The sequence below is a fragment of the Vicugna pacos genome, chromosome 35, assembly GCF_048564905.1.
Source record: "Vicugna pacos chromosome 35, VicPac4, whole genome shotgun sequence".
In the NCBI taxonomy this organism is placed as follows: Eukaryota; Metazoa; Chordata; class Mammalia; order Artiodactyla; family Camelidae; genus Vicugna; species Vicugna pacos.
Window position 1 is genome coordinate 32,965,904 of NC_133021.1, and position 19,997 is coordinate 32,985,900.

Sequence of the window (19,997 nt, forward strand, 5' to 3'; positions counted from 1 at the left end):
TTTTAGTGGACCATGTTTCCCTTTTTTAATGCTTTGATTGTGTGTTTATATTTGGGCACTGGAAGCAGCAGCCGACGACCCGCACTTTGCAGGTTTGTTCCACGTCAGGACGCTTCTATAATTAGCCTGGCGTGCTGCTCGTCCTGGGTCAGCCCAGCAGTAAAGCTGAAGGGCTCCTGGGTTCCCTTCTGAGCCTGCATGTTGCCTGGCCTGGGTGTGGCTTTTTGATTCCCCTGAATACATGGCTGCTTTTTGAATCTCTTAATATCCTGCAAATACACACCCCAGTTCTACTCAGAATTTTACACGCTCTAGTCTGTGTCTCCTCCTTTAACCCCTTGTCCCTGGCCTCTGTGTACGTATGGTCTCCCTGCAGCTGGAATGAGATATTCCTGCCGCCCTTCAGTTTAAGTTTAGAGTTGGGCAGAAAAAACACTGGTCTTCAGGCAGACCCCAGATAGGTTTGGAACATTGCAAATAAGATTTTCTGTGATCTTGCTGGTTTGAGGAGGGACAAGGAGCTGGGCTGATGCCCTTACACATCAAGACTGCTCTGCATGAGTCAAGGGGAGTGCTAAGGGCGAGTACTGACACAGTGAAACCTTCTACCACTTTGATCCTGAATTTTTCCCAATTGGGTGTTCATTTTGTTGCTGTAGATTTTTGTTTGATTGTTTTCCAGAGCTCATGTAAAGTTTTATAGCTAGCTTCTGAGGTTTCCCCTTTCATTTCTATTGGAGAATTCATTATTTTCTAGTACACCATTTTGCTGACATGGCTCTATACGTTAAATTTTAGTTGGTTCACAACATTCCCTTGTATAAGTGTGTCATGATTTTCCTAACTTCTCCTAAATGTGTTACAATTTAACTGGTTTACAGCTTTTTCTTTAATGAATAATGTTGAGCAAGATAATAAAGTATATAAAATATTTATCATTTATGTCATGATAGCTTTAAAAGTTATATAACTAGATAAAGTGTGTATCCAATCTAACAGTCTGGTTACACAGTGCACAGGATATCCAAAAACTAGTAATAATTAACCTTCCACAGGCAGTTTCCCAGGTTGTCCTATTTGATATCATTATCAGGATTTCACCTGTGCCAGGACGGTAACGCAAAATAATTTTCCTGGTGGGAAATGGAAAAAGGCAAATTTATTTTTAGTTGAAGTTTTAATTCTTTATTAAGTGTTAACATTTTGAAAAATGCCCATTAATCCATCCTTTAAATTGTGTGATTGTGTGTGTGTGTGTGTGTGTGTGTATGTGTATGGACTGTAAAATAGTTGTTTCAGTTGATCTTTGACCAGGATTGGGCTTCATAATTAGGAAAACAAAAAATACTGGTATGTGAAAGTTTCTAGTCTAATACTTGGTCAATAGCTGTTTAGCAACTCTTGTGCAATAATCAACAGTGATGTAAATGGCTCCAGAATTTTAAAATTATTTACTAAACTGATGAGATAAAATTTTGCAAAAAATTAATGATGAATTTATCATTATATAATACTTAAGATTATTCTGATAATAAACCAAATAAGTTAATTCACTTCAAATATTTCTTACTCCATGGCTACTGCTTTAACCTGCTCCTGCCACAATATATTTGTTAACAATTGGACGGTGCAGTTGGGGTGGTACCTTCCTGTTATTTATAAGCTGTGAGCACAGAAGAAATCACAGTCTGCTCAGTCAGAGGAGCCACAGGCAATGGATCCCAAACATCGGCGTCGGGAACTTACTGACGGCCGCTTCATTCCTGTGCTGGGATTTGGCACCTTTGCACCTGAGGAGGTAACAATAGTGATCTTAGGGTTGAGGATTTAAAATAGATGTAACATGGGTGGAAACAACCTGGATTGTAAATTCACTGAGTTCCTGGGTGACTCTGGGAGGCCCCCTTGCTTCTCCTAACCAGCCTAGAACCATTCCTTGTGACGGGGGAGAAAGTACTCAGTCTTCACTCTGCATCCTGTTCTGAAACTTTGGTCAACTCCAGATCATTCTGGGTCTCTCCACAGTTTCTATTTCTTTCCCAGCTTGATGGAAGTGATGAAACTCAGTTGCCAAGAGCACTGACTGCCAGTTGCTTTGCTTTGAGTGTTATTGCAATGAAGCAGTTTCTCTGTATATATCAGCAATTCAAGAAATCTTTCCCCCTTCCAAGAAAGATCAGAGAAATGTCTGAGATAAGAGGTCCTGAAGATGAGGTGAATGAAAACACATGAGAGGGAATTGCTTTTCTGCTGTGTGTTAGCCTGCTGGGTGCCAGGCCAGAAATAGTCCACCCGTGGTTTGCTATGCGCTTCTGTTCTGCTGGAACTTATCCTGATGGAAACTGTAATATCATTGGAGGGAATGAGCTACAGGCTTACAGGCCAAGCTTCAATTCTTGGGTTTTGCAATGTATTTTATGAAAATAGAGCCTTCAGTCCTTGGACAAAAGGTGGGCAAAGTGCACAAGTCTCCAGGCTAGACGTCCAAAAGCTGCTGTCCCTGTTGTCTCTGGAGTATTTAGTTGTAGAACAAGGGACTTTCCCTTAAACTTTGAGTCTCACTTTTCTTGTCTGTGAAACAGAAGGAAATCTTCAGAGACATTTTGGAGACAGAAGACAGGGCTTGTTTACTCTGTAGTGCAGCGTGGGTTGAGGGGAGGGAAGGACCCAGGATATCCCTGAAGCTCACTGGTATTTACTTCTTGGTCAGTCTCTGAATGGCTGTACACTGAAGGGAAGACCATGACTGGAACCGGCAGAGAGCAGTTATTCCAAATATCTACTTCCTTGAAAAACAAAGGACTCTGAAATACATAAAAAGAAAAGGAATATTACTCAGCCTTTAAAATGAAGTTAATGCTGCCATTTGGAACCACACACGTGAACCAGGAAAACATTAAGCTAAGTGAAATTAGCTAGATTCTGAAGGGAAAATACCGCATGATGACGTTATGGGTGGAATCTAAAAAAACTGAACTCATAGACGCAGAGAGGATAGGAGTGGTGACCAGAGGCTGGGGACAGAGGTTGGAAACATTGAAAGATACTGGTCAAAAGGACAAACCTTCAGATATAAGATGAATAAGTTCTGGAGACCTAATGTACATCATGGTGACTCTAGCTAATGATAATGGATTATATTCTTAAATTTTTAAAAAATTTTTAATTTAATTTAAATTTTTTATTGAAGTATAGTCAGTTTACAATGCTGTGTAAATTTCTGGTGTATAGCATAATACTTCAGTCATAGATAAACATATATTCGTTTTCATACTCTTTTTCATTATAGGTTTCTACAAGATTGAATACACTTCCCTATGCTCTACAGTATAAACTTGCTGTTTATCTATTTTATATATAGTAGTTGTATCTGCAAATATTAAGCGCCCAATTTATCCTTTCCCAACTCTTCCCGCCCTGGTAACCATAGCTTTGTTTTCTATGTCTGTGAGGTTTTTTTTTTGTTTTCCTTTTTGTTTTTTGTAAATAAGTTCATTTGTCTTTTTTCGGATTCCATATATAAGTGATATCATTATGTTCTTGAAATTTGCTAAGAGAGTGGATCTTAAGTGTTTTCACCACACACCCCAAAAGCTAGCTGTGTGAGGTGATGGTTATGTTGACTAGCTTGACTGTGGTATCATTTCCCAATGGATGCATTTTGAAAACATTGGTTTGTACACCCTGAGTAGACATCCTTTTAATTTGGTGCACGCTGTGTGGCTACTGGTAGAGGACTCTTTGAAGTGTTCACCTTGTTTCTTGGTGCTTTGTACTCTGCACCTTATCCCTCTTGGGGATGATTAATTTTGCTTGGGAACATCTCTCAGTGTACTTCATACACGTGACTACAAATTCAGGCTGAGCGTTTTGGGTTCTTCCAGCAAATCACTGGGCATGAGGGTGGTCTTGGGGACCTCTGATTCCAGTGATCAAACAGTGATTGCCTAGCGTTGGAAGGCTTCCTGGATGTCTACCTTTAATTACTTACCAGAAGAGAACAGGCAGACTCTTATGGGCTCATCACCACACGTGCAGCACGAACCTAAGACATGAAGAAAAGTTGAGCCTTGGAGAGGTCACAGCTTGTACCTCAGCAATCTCTTAATCATGTGGATATTGAAGTGTGACCTTTGTTGCTTACGTAGGTTCCTAAGAGTGAAGCTCTGGAGGCCACCAAATTTGCTATAGGTGCTGGGTTCCGCCATATTGACTGTGCATATGTCTACCAAAATGAAGAGCAGGTTGGACAGGCCATCCGAAGCAAGATTGCAGACGGCACTGTGAAGAGAGAAGACATATTCTACACTTCAAAGGTGCTGTGTGTGTGCTGTGTGTGCCCATGTGTGAACAAGTAACAATTACGTGATAAGATCAGTAGCTGTTTGCTGAGTTGTGCACATTGGTAGAACTTTTATTCCCCCAATATTTACGTGTTAAACCAAGTATCCAAAAGAGAGAGAGAGAGAGAGAGAGAGAGAGAGAGAGAGAGAGAGAGAAGGGAGTGATGACTGCTTTCTCATCACCGCTGTGTTTAAATTTTAGCTTTAAAGGTATAGTCACTTCACTTCTCTGAGCCTAGACTGGAGCAGTGTGGTTTAGCACGGGCTAATAAATCAGAGAACAGTGATCAGATTATACCTTTCCTTATCATCTGGGTGACTTTCTAAAATTTCTTCACATTCTGAATCTCAGTTTTCAGCACCACCAATAAGAGAGAGGGATAGAGGAGGCAGTTTGTTTGTTACTCAAGATCTAGTCAATATGTCTTAAACTGTGTTCTGCACATATTAATATGTTCAAAGCGCTGTTACATAAACAAGCAGATAATAAGTATTCCTGAGAGGATACGTTGTTTGATGGAATTTGCCCAAGCTTGTGAACTGCTTTTAAACTCTCTCAGACACAATTCAGATGATGGGCGCGACAATTATTTGCTAACACTTTTTATTTCTGGGGTCTTTTCCTGCCATTGTTAGTACGTATAATGATGATAACTTCAAGCAAATAATAAAGTTTCCATCGGTAAGTTCAGCCACAAAAGAACCTCAAAAAGAAAAGGAGTATTTTTTAAATCACCTTCTAAACAGTAGAAATGTCTAGTCATTAGATGAAAGAAGAAAAACAAAATCACCCGCTTTCTTTCTTGAACCTCTGCAGCTTTGGGCCACTTTCCTCCGACCAGAGTTGGTGCGACCAGCCTTGGAAAAGTCACTGAAAAATCTTCAACTGGACTATGTGGACCTCTATATTATTCACTTTCCCGTGGCTATGAAGGTTGGCAGTTTGGGTGATGACAAGTGTTTTATTTCTTATGTCAGAATGTCTAGTAACTTGCATAAGTGGTTGAATGGAGATTTTTCAGATAGATGTCAGGATGATTCACTAGAGTCAAATCCCCAAAGTAACAATTTTTATTACATTTTTACTGAGCTTTTTGAATCCTTACTATTCTTTCCATGCCCCCAAGAGAACAGAGTCCAACAATCTCACACCTTTGCCTTAAAAATCTCGAGGAAATAGAAACAGGCATGTTCAGCACCGGGTCCTGATTAGGGCCCCGGGTCTCCTGTGGATTTCATAAACGCAGATTCGGCGCGGCGGTGCCGAGCCCTGAAGCTGCCTTCCAGCTGGCTGTGATGAGTTTGCCTCCTCTTTCGCCCTTTGCAGTTGAGCAGTTTTGGTGGTGCTCTCTCTGGGTGGGTCTCAGCCATCAGTCTTTGTAGGGACTTGAGGGACCTTGCCTATGACGTTGGCTGTCTCACATGGAGTTTTCTAGACTATGCTTAGTGATTAACAACCGTGCTATGTAGAACTCTTGATTTTAGGTCACAGAAATCTACACAAGCTCTCCTACACAAAATAGCTTAATGAATTATGTAAATGGGACGTCCAGCCATGGATAGAGTTAAGGGCTGGCAGTACTTCAGAAATGTCCCCTTTTCTCTATCCTTTAACATGACATTACTCTTGCCTGTCTTAATTTTTATCTCCATATTTTCTATCGGTGGCAAATATGGCCTTGGTTGAGGTCAGTGCACATAGTCATTAACATTTGAGAGCATGTCTGGATGGTCCACATTCCTTTTGAGCCTGAGGACGGCCTGCACTGATCCTGCCTGGTTCATGTGAGTGCCCTTGCGCTCTCAGTGTTCAGAGGGAAAAGGAGCTCTGGTTGTCTTGGCTAGGTCAATACTGCAATTTTCATGCCAGAAATAAGATAACTTACTTTCATTCTCAGCTAATTACGGGCATTTTGCAAGAGGAAAGAATACAGGGCAGACAAAGTTCACATACATCAGTGACAATCCCCATTAGCAGGCAGGAGAATTGAATTAATTCCAACTTACAGTAAGTGCAAGAGATGGAGGAAGCCTGTCTCCTGAAGACGCTCCTTACAGCCGCACATGCAAACCACTCTGCAAATAGCACTACCTCAAGTGTCGCAACACCTGCCGCGTGGAGGCTGAGTGTCCTGGTCCTAGGTGTGCCTGCCAGCGTGGTTACTCTTGGAGAAATTATTTTTCTCTATTAATTAATTAATCAATCAACTGTTAATTATTATGTCTCTATTTATTAATTATTAATTATCTCTAAAATGAGTGCTTCTCTTTCAGCCAGGAGAGGAGGCTTATCCCAAAGATGAAAATGGAAAAATGATGTTTGACACAGTGGATCTCTGTAGGACATGGGAGGTGAGTCTGTGGAGGAGAGAGCACAGGGGAGGAAGGCAGGAGAGGGGGCATCTTCACTTCTTCCTCCTGGGGGAGTGGTGTGTGGACCATCGGATTCAGCAATTCATGAGCTTTAAAAGGGCTGCTGTGCTGCACTGGTGTGGGGGAAATCATTGCCACAGTGTTTATGGAGGAACAGAGGGGAGGAATTTGGGACACTGAGGATAGACATCTCCTTCCTTCCACGTGTCCTATACGGTCTTGGGTTTTCTAAGAAGACTGTGACTCTTATTCTTATGTTATGACCTCTTTCCCTTGTTTGATTTATTACATTTTTCTTCTTGATAATCAGTCCTAATTCTGGTGACGACCATTTTAACAGATCTTACCTGCATTTACTCCTGATCTATAGCCAGTGACAAATGACTCATCACCACCCTTCCTCCCCAGGCCATGGAGAAGTGTAAGGATGCGGGACTGGCCAAGTCCATCGGGGTGTCCAACTTTAACCACAAGCAGCTGGAGAAGATCCTGAACAAGCCAGGGCTCAAGCACAAGCCCGTCTGCAACCAGGTGAACCCTCTCGCTCTCCTCTCCTTCTGGTCCTCACAACCTTCTTCCTGCACCTCAGCCAGGTGTCTACTCAGCTCCCCTCCTATTCCTCCCCCCTTTGTGGGGCAGAAGGTTCTAGAGAGCAGAGCCTCTGTCTGGAAGGCTGTTAATGGAACCCATAATGGTTTCTCTGTTTGAGAAAGTCTTGGTGTAAATGGTGGTGAGACCTTAATGGTAAACTGTGTGTAGGAAACTAGGGAGGAGAAAGCAGATGAGGGAGGGTTAGAATAGGTACCTGGAAGTCAGGAGGAAGGTGGCATTTCCCTGAGCTGTAAAGGATGACCAGAAGTTAGATGATGAGAGTGATTGTGTACAGGAAGGAAGGCCATGAAAGCACGCAATGGGAAGTCAATAAAGAAAGGTGGAAATCAGCTGAGAGAGGAGTTACAGTTTTGTGTGGGGCTTGTGTGCCTGAATCCTTAGTCCTGGTGTCTCTGCTTTGAGGGGTCTCCAGCAGGAAGCACAGTCCAGGGAGATTTACTGGAAGCTACGCAAGTCATCGATGTTTGAGGGATGAAGTGACTGGCTTATGGTGATACTAACAGTAGATGAAATAGTCACTCAGGAACATTCGTCTGGAAGGTAGAGCCAACCTTGTGAATTATTCAATTTTTTTCTATTTCTCTCATTGATTTCCATCATAAAATTAACTGTTTAAACACATTTTTCTCTGTTTGGTTCTGTTCTCTTACTTTTTAAAAAAATTTTTTGTATTTTTACATTACTGTGGAGAGAAAACTTAACGGGAGAGCTGAAGACAATGTTAACTGCACAACACTATGCAGCGCAGTGCAGTGCAACGCTGTTAACTGTAGGGGCAGTGCGCTCCAGCAGGTCTCTGGAGTTTGCCCATCTCGTGTAATTGAGACTGGAAGCCCATGATTAGCAACTCCCGGTTTCTCCCTCCTCCAGCCCCTGGAAACCGTCACTCTGCTCTGTAATTTTATGAGTTTGACTAGTTTAGACATATCATATAACTGTTGTCATGTACTATTTGACTTTCTGTGACTGTCCTTTTGGATATAACATAATATCCTCAAGTACAACCTGAAGTCCAGGAGTAGGAGTTTTCTATGGAAAATGTAGCAGGTAAAATTATGGAATTATATATATATATGTATATACATATATAAAAAAACAATATTTTATATATATAATCAATATTTTATATATAAAATCAATATTTTCAATTATAATAGTCAATATGTACATATGAATATACACACATAATAATAATATACACACATATATGTAATATTTTGTTGAGCTGGATCTGATTGTCATTCGTATGTCACTTTGAGTCATGTTTCTCATGTCTTTTTAAGGTAGAATGATCAGCCAATCTTACTACAAAATCCAGACAAGTTTTTTCATTCTAATTTTTTTTATTGAAGTATAGGCAGTTACAATGTGTCAACTTCTGGTGTCCCAGCATAACGTCCCAGTTATACATATACATACATGTATTTGTTTTCATATTCTTTTTCATTAAAGGTTATTACAGGATATTGAATATAGATAATGTGCCATACACAAAAAATCTGTTCTTTCATCTATTTTTATATATAGTAGCCAACATTTGCATATCTCAGACTCCCAAATTTATCCCTTCCTACCTGCTTTCCCTGATAACCATAAGATTGTTTACTATGTCTGGGAGTCTGTTTCGGTTTTGTAGATGAGTTCATTAGTGTTCTCCTTTTTCTTCCTTCCCTCCTTCCTTCCTTTCTTTTTCTTTCTTTCTTTCCCTTTCTTTCTTTTTCTTTCTTTCTTTCCCTTTCTTTCTTTCTTTCTTTCTTTCTTTCTTTCTTTCTTTCTTTCTTTCTTTCTTTCTTTCTTTCTTTCTTTCTTCCTTCCTTCCTTCCTTCCTTCCTTCCTTCCTTCCTTCCTTCTTTCCTTCCTTTCTTTCTTCCTTCCTTCCTTCTTTTTTTTTCAGCTTCCACATATGAGAGATATCATATAGTATTTTTCTTTTCTTTCTGGCTTACTTACTTAGACTGACAATTTCCACATCCATCCATGTTGTTTTATATGGCGTAATTTTATTCATTTTTATCACTGTATAGTATTCCATTCTATAAATATACCACAACTTCTTTAGCCAGACATCTGTCAATGGACATTTACGTTGCTTCCACATCTTGGCTGTTGTATATAGTGCTGTTATGAACATTGGGGTGGAGACAGGTTTTTGACAAATAGAATAGATTTATCAGATTATTATTTTGAGATGTTAATTAACTTGTCTCTCTACTCCCAGATGGCGTAAATTAGTAGTTAGATCTGAACATTTACTACATTAAGATTAAACATTTTGGCAAGAAGTATTTTTTGCATAGTGTGTCCCTCACAGCGTCATCCAGTGGGAAGCACCTATGACCATTTGTCCTGCTGTGAGTGATGGTACCTTTGTCCCCGTGGTAGAGTTAGTGGTGACCAGACCTTTCCTTTGGAAATGTGTATTTTCCCCATTGAAGTTACCCAGTCATCTGCTGGAGTGTAATTGCCATCAGGGGAAGTGAGATTTCCTGTAAATTTTTACTTAATGTTTGAGGATCCATCAATGACTTTCACTGGCATTATTTGATTCACTGAGATGTTTAAAAACTAATTTTCAATTTTCAACACTCTTTTTTAATTTTCCTACTTGGCAATTTATTGCAAAAATAAAATTCCCTCATTGAGTCAGATTAGGATACAGTTATTCCCATAAGCAGGGTAAAAACTTAACTCTTTCCCATTGACTGTCAGTGTCTGAGGATGGATTTGTTGTCATGATCACCTTCAGTGGAGGCATATATGTTTGCTCTCTCGCCCTCTCTCATCAGTAGGGACTCATGGACGTTGACCGACTCTGTGTGTTACAATTGCTTTTGCTCATAATTCCCTTTGACGCTCAAATCAAACCATATGTCACCAACGGACTCCCCCTCAAACTGATTCTTTTAGTCCTTCAGACAGTTTTTCATGAGTCTTTGGGCAAATTCTTGCTTTCTGCACAATTTGATGTCCAGGATTCAAACAGTTCTTTTCTTGTCCCAGATCTGGAATGAGGCCTGTCTCCTGCTGGTGTAAGATGGTAGATTGCTTGTTCTCAGGAATGTCATTACTGGTAACTTTTTCAAGGGTGAGATTTAAATGTATTTTTGAAAAGTCATTACTTGATGTTGACATTTCCAGTTCCAATTTTATGTTACACAGCGTTATTTTTAAAGCATTTAAAAATATTTACCTTTCTCTGTCATGTTAATATTACCGTTTCATAATGTGACCCTTGTCCGTGTTGGCATTCCGCAGGTGGAATGTCACCCTTATCTCAACCAGAGCAAACTGCTGGATTTCTGCAAGTCCAAGGACATTGTTCTGGTCGCCTACAGTGCTCTGGGATCCCAAAGAGACCCCAAATGGTAATGAACCCTGATGAAGAAAGCAAAGTGTTTCCATAAAATTCAAATTTTTTGAGTTAAATGAAAAATTTATTCCTCTTCCCAAGGATTGGAGTTCTAGTGAGAATTACAAAGCAAATAATTCTAACCAACAAAAATGTGCATTTCTTACCAAAAGGTAGGAATTCTAGTTCTTTGGTTCCAGAAGATACTCAAATGCCATTTTGGTGCATTGTGAACCAATAGCCCCAATAAAAGATTGAAAAACAATTTGCACTAGCAGTTGGGTTCCAGGCACGAGGTACAGCTCACACAGCTGTATGCTGTAAAATTCCATTTTTGATGCAGTATTTTTAATCATACCATGCTCAGTGCTCTGAAGATAGCTCTCAACTGGCTTGGAGGACAGGAGGAAGGAAGGGAAGAAATCTTTCTCTTTTGTCGCCCACCACTCAGCCAGTGTTCTCCCATTACGTGATTTCTTACAGATGAATCAATAACAGCTGTCTGCATTACCATCTATATCTAACCCCCAGCTGAGACCAAAGGCACGTTTATGTCATGATTTATTCATTAACTAATGAACACATTTCCAACAATCAGCTCCCCAAGCATCCCTTACCTTTTATCTGAAATTGGGTTAATAATATATACTTCTCAGATCTATCATGACTGAAAAATTAGATTTTGAACCATTTTTGTAAACATCTTATTGCACACTATACGTAATGATACAATGAATAGTTCTCATTTGGAGACTACTCAGTTTTTGTCAATACCTGAGAAAAGTTAAAATAAAAAAGCCTCAGGTTTTCCTTCCATTTCTCCTTTCATGCCCTTGCCCTTACTTTGGGGCTATGATTGGAGAAGAAAACAGCCACAGAGAAGTAAAAGAGAAAATTCTGTGGGTTTGGAAGCACTGGTCTCAACTCACCTATGCGTCCAAATGACCTGCAAGCTTTGTGACCCAGATGCCTGGGTGCCCCACCTGAGCTTCTCATCACCTGTGTCTTGGGTTCAGCCACGGAACTCCCGTTTCTGCCAAGACCCCAGGTGACATGGATGCTGATGGTCAGGGACACATTTTGAGAAGCACGGGTCTAGGTGGCCCTACTTGGAGTGTTTGGGAAGCCTCCTAGCAAACTCAGCGCTCAGTGTCAGCTCCTCAGCGTTTCTGAATTTCCTTCCAGGGTGGACCAAAGCCTCCCCGTTCTCTTGGACGACCCGCTTCTTGGTGCCATTGCCAAGAAGCACAAGCGCAGCCCAGCTCTGATTGCCCTTCGCTACCAGCTGCAGCGCGGGGTGGTGGTTCTGGCCAAGAGTTACAAGGAGAAGGAGATTAAAGAGAACATGCAGGTGATGCGTGGGGTGAGGGGCAGGGCTCCTAACTCATACCGTCCACGAGGGTCACTCTGTGTGCAGCTTTCCAGACGTCTTTGGGCCGAGATGAGTTACCTTTGTTCCCTGTGTTGGATGCCTTATGGGCAGTCCTAACGGTTTTCTCCACCAATTCTTGCAGCAGGAGCAGCAGCACGGCGAAGTAGAATTGAGATTGGACACGAGGGAGAGATGTTAGTTCCAGCATTACATTTGCAATCTATTCTGTTGCCCTGTGCAAGTGATATCTCATTTCTTCTTTCTCCAGTCAGGAAATTGGATTATGTGACTTTCTGAGAGCATTTTTGCTGCTCTAACAAAATACCAGAGATTGGGAGTCTTAGAAACTACTGAAATTTAATTCTCACAGATCTAAAGGCTGGAATTCTGAGAGCAGGGTGCCTGTGTGGTCAGGCGCAGGCCCTGTCCCAGGTCACGCTCTTGTCGATGTATCTTGCATCATAGAGGGGGCCGCACAGCTGGCTCAGGCCTCCTTTATGGCAGGTGACATGGCGTTAATCTCACCCGTGAGGGCTCCACCATCCTGACCGCATCCCCACTCAGAGACCCCATGTTCTCATATCATCACAGTGGGGGCGAGGTTTCCAGCATGTCAATCTGGGGCTCACGGAAGTTACAGCCGTGATCTTCAACCTCTAGTTTATTGTGGTTTACTCTGCATTTCTTTGATTGCTAATGTAGTGCTACTTACATACATTTAACCTCCTTGAGTTTTTGCCATTGTTCGAACTTTGTCCATTTTTGCTAGGTTTCTGCATCTTTTGACTTTTGTGTAGGAGACCAGTATTATACCGTTAGCCACAGCTGTACAGCAAACTCTCTCCAATTATGGGGTTTATTACAAAGGTCATTTGTGTAGCTCATGACCCTGTGGTTTGACAATAAGCCTGAGCTGAGCTAAGCTGTTCTGCTCTTGGCTGTGGCTCTCATGTGTTTGCAGTTAAATGCAGAGCAGCCGGACAATTCTGCTTTAGCAGGTGGATTTGGCTCCTGTCAGAGGAGCCTACACTCTGCTCCATATAGATTTTCGTATACAGTTGTCTAGACTGTGGCCACCCAACTGGCCTTCATCTCAGCACAGTGGTATGGCCACAAGGCAGTGAGTGGGAAAAAATCCTTTTCATGTCAAGGATCAGAACTGACTGACCATTGCTTGTGGCAAATTTTATTGTGTAATGCAAGTCACAGGTCAGGTCAGTTCGAGGGGCAAGGAAATATTACCCTGAAAGAATTTGTTTGTCTTTCCATTCAAATTTGGGTCTGTATTACACCTGGAATTGACTTTGTAATATGACATGAAAATATGTGTGTGTGTGTGTGTGTGTATTCATATATATATTATTAAATGAAAATCCAAATGTCCATATTTCCCCACAGATTAACATGGTCAACTCTGTCATATATCAAATGTTCATAAATATATATCTGGCCTCTGTCTCCTATTAAATGGTTTGCTTTTGTGCACCATCTTATAATAGTGGGAAATACTTGTTGCTTTACTAAATGGTAACTTTTTTCTTCTTTAAGGATGTCTTGGTCGCTCTTGACCAGCTGTTTGTTTATGTAAGATTGAGCATCACTTTATCATCTTCCACTAAAGAATACATGTTTAAATTCATATTGCATTGAAACACTAGGTCACTATCAAGGAAACTGATTTCTTTACAAAATTCAGATTTCCCTTCCATGATTATGATATGAATTTCTAATTAGTTACATGTGTTTAATATTTTAAGTACATTTCATATCATTCTCCACGAAGACATTTACATAATCCTATTTTGTAGATTTATTTATAGATAATGAGTCAGTTTGTTATCAGGTGGTTGGAGAGACTCTTATACACGGGGACTCCTCCTTCCAGTCCTCGCTGCGTCTCAGTGCTGGGGTGGGGGAAGGGAAACCCAGTGGTCAAGTGCAGGTGTTTTGTCCAGATTGTCCAACTGTCCCATTGTTTGGAAAAACGTTTTTTTTTTTTTTTTTCCGTTACAAGAGTTCACTTAGAAAGATATGGGCTTGCTGAACTGTAAATCTCTGTGAAGAGGAGCAGAGAAGGAAAGGGGGCGGGAAAGGAGGGGCGGAGAACTCAGCAGAAGGGGTCCCAGGCCAGTTCACCTGGAAGCTGAGGCCAGGCAGGGCCTCCCTGTGCCCCCTTCTTGCCTCCATCCAGGTGCAAGTCCTCCAGGTCCCGGGGGAGGCCAGTTCCCTGGGGGGGGGGGTTAACGTGATTCTTCCCTTCTTTCCAGGTTTTTGACTTTGAGTTGCCACCAGAAGACATGAAAGCAATTGATGGCCTCAACAGAAATATACGATATTGCGATTTTCAATTGTAAGTGACTTGTATATATTTCACACACGCTGTTTCTGTAGCATGCATGTCAACAGAGGATGTAAGCTTCCATAACCAGGAAGGCAGTCCTGATTTCCAGTCTAGGAGTAAACCAGGAGCTTCCTGTAGACTCAGACCAGAGGTTTCCCCTGGAATTCAATGTCTCACCCAAGAGAAACATGAATGGGGTCTAGGAAAGTGCATAAGCAGACTGACCAAAGTTGACATCATGGTGAATTCACTATTTTTATGCCCCTAATCTCTGTGCCTGCTGTGTTTCTTCACTGGGAAGATGCACCATTAGACAAGGAAGACACAGTGTGTACAGTGCCCTGTTCTTTTAGGGGCTTCTGAGAATGTTTCATTTTTCATTCTTTTTAAAATCATTGGAAAATGATTATATTAATAGTGACAGTGTAATAGTGAGTCAAGCTAGGATTACATTTGTTTTGTCCTAACAGAATTGTAAAGTGTAACTAATATTTTTTATGAAGTAACGGCCCATTGAAGGCCGCTGTGTGGTGCTGTGAGGTCACATAGCAGCCCCGCTGCCACCCCCTCCCCTAAGTGTCTGGTGGCTTTCTCCTTAATGGGCTTTCCTTTTTCCAAGACACCGTTCATTTCTTCCAAATACATCTCACTGGCATTTTTCCCGCATCCAGCTCCATTTTCTCTTCCTTGTAATCTCACCAAACTGAATTACAAATGGATGGTGAACTTCACTGAGCCTCCAGGCAGCATCTGCTGTGTCTTCTGCAGCACACACCCAGATGAGGTCATCTGGATTCCTCTGTTTCTTGATTCAAGACTTACTTCAGTGTTGTCTTGTCCATCAGGAGACCCTCCCCTGGGGAACCGCTATGTCCTTGACTTTGACTTATTCACGCACATGGAATTCCATGTTGAATTCCTGCAGGAGGATGTCAGGATTGAAGAGAAAGAAGACTCGTCAGACTGAGAGAAGTGTGCAAGGGAGTTTAGGGAGAAGAGAAATACGTGTCAGTGATAAAATGAAGATGTGGTTTCAGATAAAAGGTCTCAACACTCTCCTCCCTGTTTGTAGAGGTGTAGCGTGATTCTGAGAAAAGGCAGTTTAAAGGATTAAAAAGTGGAGAGTGAGTTTTCTGTACTCAAAGGCTTTCACCTGTGACTCTGTTCTCCCTCGTCAGGCTCTGAATGACTAGACTTCCTCATTTTTGTGATCCTGTGTCAACAGCACAGCTCTTGTCACGTGGAATTAGCCAGAAGACACTTGCTACTGAGCTGATTTGGAAAGAAGCAAGTTAGAAAGAAAAATGAGAACACGGGGATAAAGGGAAACTGCAGTAACACTAATTCCTGAACAACCAGTGCTCTCATAAACCAGACATTCAGAAAAGCGCTTCCCACTTCGTAGGTGCGATCATTCAGGTGGACGTGCTCCCTCCCGAATAGACCAGAGTCCCTTAGCGGAGGCCCCCGTATTGTTGGCGGTGCTCAGTATTTATTTGTTGAATGAATACGTGATTAAGAGCAGCAAAGTCCTGAACTGAGATCCTTCTCAACATCCTGGGTCAGGGGTTCCCCTGGGGCCGAACCGACCCCCACGTTTAGCCATAGACCTTGCACCTCCTATAAACTCTAATCTCAGTGAAATACTTGTCACCGTGGTGTTAACATTACACCTGAACGTGGGAGGTGGGCATTTAGGTGCCATTTGCACTTGGACCAGGCGCCTGCGTGTATGCACTTTGGGATAGAAGGAGGGACGTGGTTGTAAATTTAGTGTTTTTAGCCCATCCTGACTGCATGCAGAGTAAGCTTCTGTTTGACAATATTTATTAATATTGTCCTTTTATTTTAATAGTTCACTCCCTTTAAAAAAATCTTTCCTAATAAAAGAAGTACATGTTCACCTTTTAAAATTCAGGACAGAGTTGATGAGTGACTGTCCCTCCTTCTCTTTCAGTGCTGCTGGTCACCCTGAGTACCCGTTTTCCGAAGAATACTGACTCTGAGTCTCCACCGTGCCTCCTGCCGAGGGCTGTGAAGAGCATTTCTGCGCTCGGTGGAGGGGATGAAGAGAAGTGCCTGAACTTTCAGAAAGCTTGCCTTTCTTTTTTTTTTTTTTATAAAAATTGTGTTATAATAATAAAACTTTACAGTAAGGATTCTTGTTTTTCCTGATAATTAAAATAATGCATACTAATTACAGAAAATGTGGAAAACAGAAAGAGTAAAAAATAAAGATCACCTGTGTTTAGCTCGTTAAAAAAATATTTTCGTACATTTTTCTTCATTTTTCCAATACAAATGTGTGTGTTGGTTTACAAATCAAAACAATCTTCTATATACAGGTTATATACTTACTGTTTAATTTAGCCTAGGTATTTTTAAAGACTTATCAGATGTTATTTTACAAAGCAGTATTATGTTTTGCTTGTTGTAAACTGTGCATGTGGTTATTTATGTATTTTGTAATCATCTGCCTGGATTCAGCTTCTGATGAGTTCTTGCATAATTCAGCGTTCATTTGTTGATTTACTCAGGAAAACTTTGTTGAAAATCCTGACGTGCCAGACATTGTCTTCCCAGTAAATAACATAGACAGGAAATAAATTTTAACAAGAAACATCTTGAGTTCACAGTCTAGTGGAGGATGAAGGCTGAGTGACAGCAGGAGGATTGAGCTGCTCCAGGTGGGCAAGCGCCCGTCGGGAGAGAACTCCGCACGGTCTCGCACATCTCTGGACCCCTGATCTGCAGCGGCACCGACGACCCTTCACCATTCAGCCCTTCCTGTTTGTACAGTGAACCGCCTTGCAATACAGAGAGTGTGTCTCCCTCCAGAGAATCAGAAGGCGTGTTTACTGTCCAGTAATATAAAGAAAATATCTTTTCATGATAACAAAAACACTCAATAAATTAGAAAGAGAAAGAATATTTCTCAGCATAATGAAGCCCACATATGAAAAAACCACAGGTAACATCATACTTAGTGTTGAAAAAATTGAAAGTGTTTCTGCATAAGATTGATAATATGAAAATTTATCTGCTTTTACCACTCAGTCAACATGGCATCGGGAGTTCTGGCTACAGTAAAAAAAATTAGGAAAAGAAATAATATGCATTCCAAAGAAGTAAACTTATCTCTGTTCTGAGATGACCTGATCTTGTATGTAGAAAACAAAACCATAAGCTAAAGCAAGAAATGTCAGAACGAATTAATAATATCAGCAAACGTGTAGGCTATGACATCAACACAGAAATCTGTACAACGCCTCCAGGGCCTGGAGCAAGCTCATCTGTTATCCTTGATTTGATGGCCAGAAAAGTCTTCTCTACACGGCACATAAACTTCCATCCACAAATGCGGAGGAATAAGAACAAAACACAGCTCATTGTCTTTCCTGGAAGTGATTTTATTTGGACTATTTCAAACTTCATCTTTCTCGGAAAATGACCGCTGAGAGCTGACCGTATTCGAGATACAGAACCAAGACCCTGGGAAGTCTCTCTGACCATCAGGACCTGCTCCCACAGAGGTGGCCATGGTCTCAAGTCCCATGGTCCAGCCATGTCCTGCTGCTCTGTGTGCCCATGCTGGTGGGGCAGGAAATGATTTCTGCTTGGAGGTTTCAGAGTCTGAAAGCTGATATACAAAAGAAACAAGTCAAAAAGGCTTAACCTAATTCCTGTATGAGTGTAGGGATCGATGACAACTAGGACCTGGGCTGGGAGAAAAGAAGACTATTCTTATCCTCCAGACGCACAGATCTCTCAGTATCTGAAAGCTGACACATGACACAAGTGCGGCATTCACAACAGAAACAGATGTCAAGGACGATTGCTCAAATGTACTGAAAATCAGTGTCATTTATCTTATTATTTGGTCACAAACTCCGGGCATTGCCCTCAATCAAGTCTCTGTTCATCACCTCTGAAGTATCTTTTGTTCTCCTTGCAGGACAAGGGCAGGAAATGTAGTGACTTCTGCCTTCACGGGACCCAGATGCCCAGAGACAGGGCTGAAGGGGGTGAGCCCTGGGTGTGCTGCTCCTTCAGGGACCCCAGGGCAGGCTCCGATGTGCTGGACAGAGCGTGGATCCCAGAGGCCCAGGCTGCACGGTCCCCTGGTAATGCAATGCCCAGCAGAATCCACAAGGCTCCCGAGAGAAGCTGGCGGGTCCACAGGGGCATTGCTTGACCAGCCTGGGTTGATGGAGTTGGTGGGGACTCAAGTTGTGTCAAGTGCTTTTTCCACATCAGTTGTGATTTCATATGATTTTTTCCCTTCTTCCTGTTAATGAGGTGTACTGCCTTTCCTAAAATTAACATGTGATCAATTCTTACATTCCAGGAAACAATCTCATTTAGCCATGGTATATAATTTTCAGTATGTTGATGAATTCAGTTGTCTAGCATTTTGTGTAGATGCATTTTTTTTGGCAGCAGTAATCATATGCAATGTTTGTAGTTTATTTTTGTTCAGTGTCTTTGTCTGGCTTTATTCTTAGGGTAAAGTTGGCCTCATAGAATGAGTTAGAAAGTGTTTCTTCCTTTTCAGGTTTTTTTTTTTTTAAGAACTTAAGAATAATTGTTGTTAAATCTGCTTTAAATGCTCGGTGGCCTTCTCCAGTGAAGCCATCAGGCCCTGAGCTTTTTTTTTGTTGATAGGTTTTTGATTACTGATTTAAACTGCTTAATACATGTAGGTCCACTCAGGTTTTTCATTCTTTCATGATTTAGTCGCCATAAGTTGTGTGTTTCTAGGAATTTTCCATTTCACCTTCACTATTCAATATCTGGGCATACAGTTGCTTGCTGTGCTGTTTTATATTTCCTTGCTGATCTTTTGTGTGCTTGTTCGGTCAGTTATTACAGGTGGGGCGATGATGTTTCCAGCTAGTGTTGTGGTTGTGCCTATGTCTCCTTCAATTCCATTAATGTTGATTTCATATATTTTGGAGCTCTGATGTTTGGCACATATATGTTCATAATTGCTCTGTATTCTTGGTGGATTGACCTTTTTATCATTGTATAATATCCTCCTTGTCTTTTGCTGCAATTTTCATTCCAAAGCCTTTTTATTTTTTTTCGGTTCTGTTATTGTTCTAGTCACACCAGTTCTCTTTCGGTTGCTGTATACATGAAGTACCTTTTACCATCTTTTCCTTTTGAAATATTTGTGTCCTTAGATACAAAGTGAGTCCCTTGCAGAGAACAGAAACTTGATATATTTTTTAAAGATATATTCTGCCAATAGATAGCTGTTGAATGTGGAGTTTAACTTATTTCCATTCAAAGTTATTGCTGAAAGGAAAAGACTTCCGCCATTTGAATCTTTTTTCCCAATATGCCTTAAGTCCCTTGCGTACTACCTTCCTTTGTTTAGATGATCTTGGTAGCGACATGTTTTTATTCCCTTCTCATTTTCCTCTGTGTTTTACTGCCATCCTCCTTGTGATCGCCATGTGGATTACACATAACATTGTGAAGCTATAGCAATATTTTTGGGTTGATAACAATTTAACCGCCATGCCTTAAAACCTCTGCTACTGTAGAGCTCTTTCCCCATCTCCCAATGTAAGTTATTGATGTCATTCACTTCACATTCAT

At 41.2% G+C, this 19,997-nt stretch overlaps 1 protein-coding gene across 1 annotated transcript; it reads left to right on the plus strand.

The window, feature by feature from the left end:
* Positions 1–1,701: 1,701 nt before the first annotated feature.
* LOC140685456 (dihydrodiol dehydrogenase 3-like) lies at positions 1,702–16,490 on the plus strand. Its single transcript, XM_072955021.1, has 9 exons — positions 1,702–1,798; positions 4,149–4,316; positions 5,161–5,277; positions 6,618–6,695; positions 7,125–7,247; positions 10,584–10,693; positions 11,863–12,028; positions 14,317–14,399; positions 16,348–16,490. The coding sequence occupies exons 1-9, from the start codon at positions 1,715–1,717 to the stop codon at positions 16,388–16,390; spliced, it is 972 nt and encodes a 323-aa protein (XP_072811122.1). The 5' UTR covers positions 1,702–1,714; the 3' UTR covers positions 16,391–16,490.
* The last annotated feature ends 3,507 nt before the right edge of the window (positions 16,491–19,997 follow it).

What these genes read in the sequence shown, in the direction of transcription:
- LOC140685456 (XM_072955021.1), top strand. Translation starts at nt 1,715, where the DNA reads ATGGATCCCAAACATCGGCGTCGGGAACTTACTGACGGCCGCTTCATT. An exon ending in AGATTAAAGAGAACATGCAG is followed by an intron (nt 12,029 to 14,316) that starts GTGATGCGTGGG and finishes CCTTCTTTCCAG; the next exon opens with GTTTTTGACTTTGAGTTGCC. An exon ending in CGATATTGCGATTTTCAATT is followed by an intron (nt 14,400 to 16,347) that starts GTAAGTGACTTG and finishes CTTCTCTTTCAG; the next exon opens with TGCTGCTGGTCACCCTGAGT.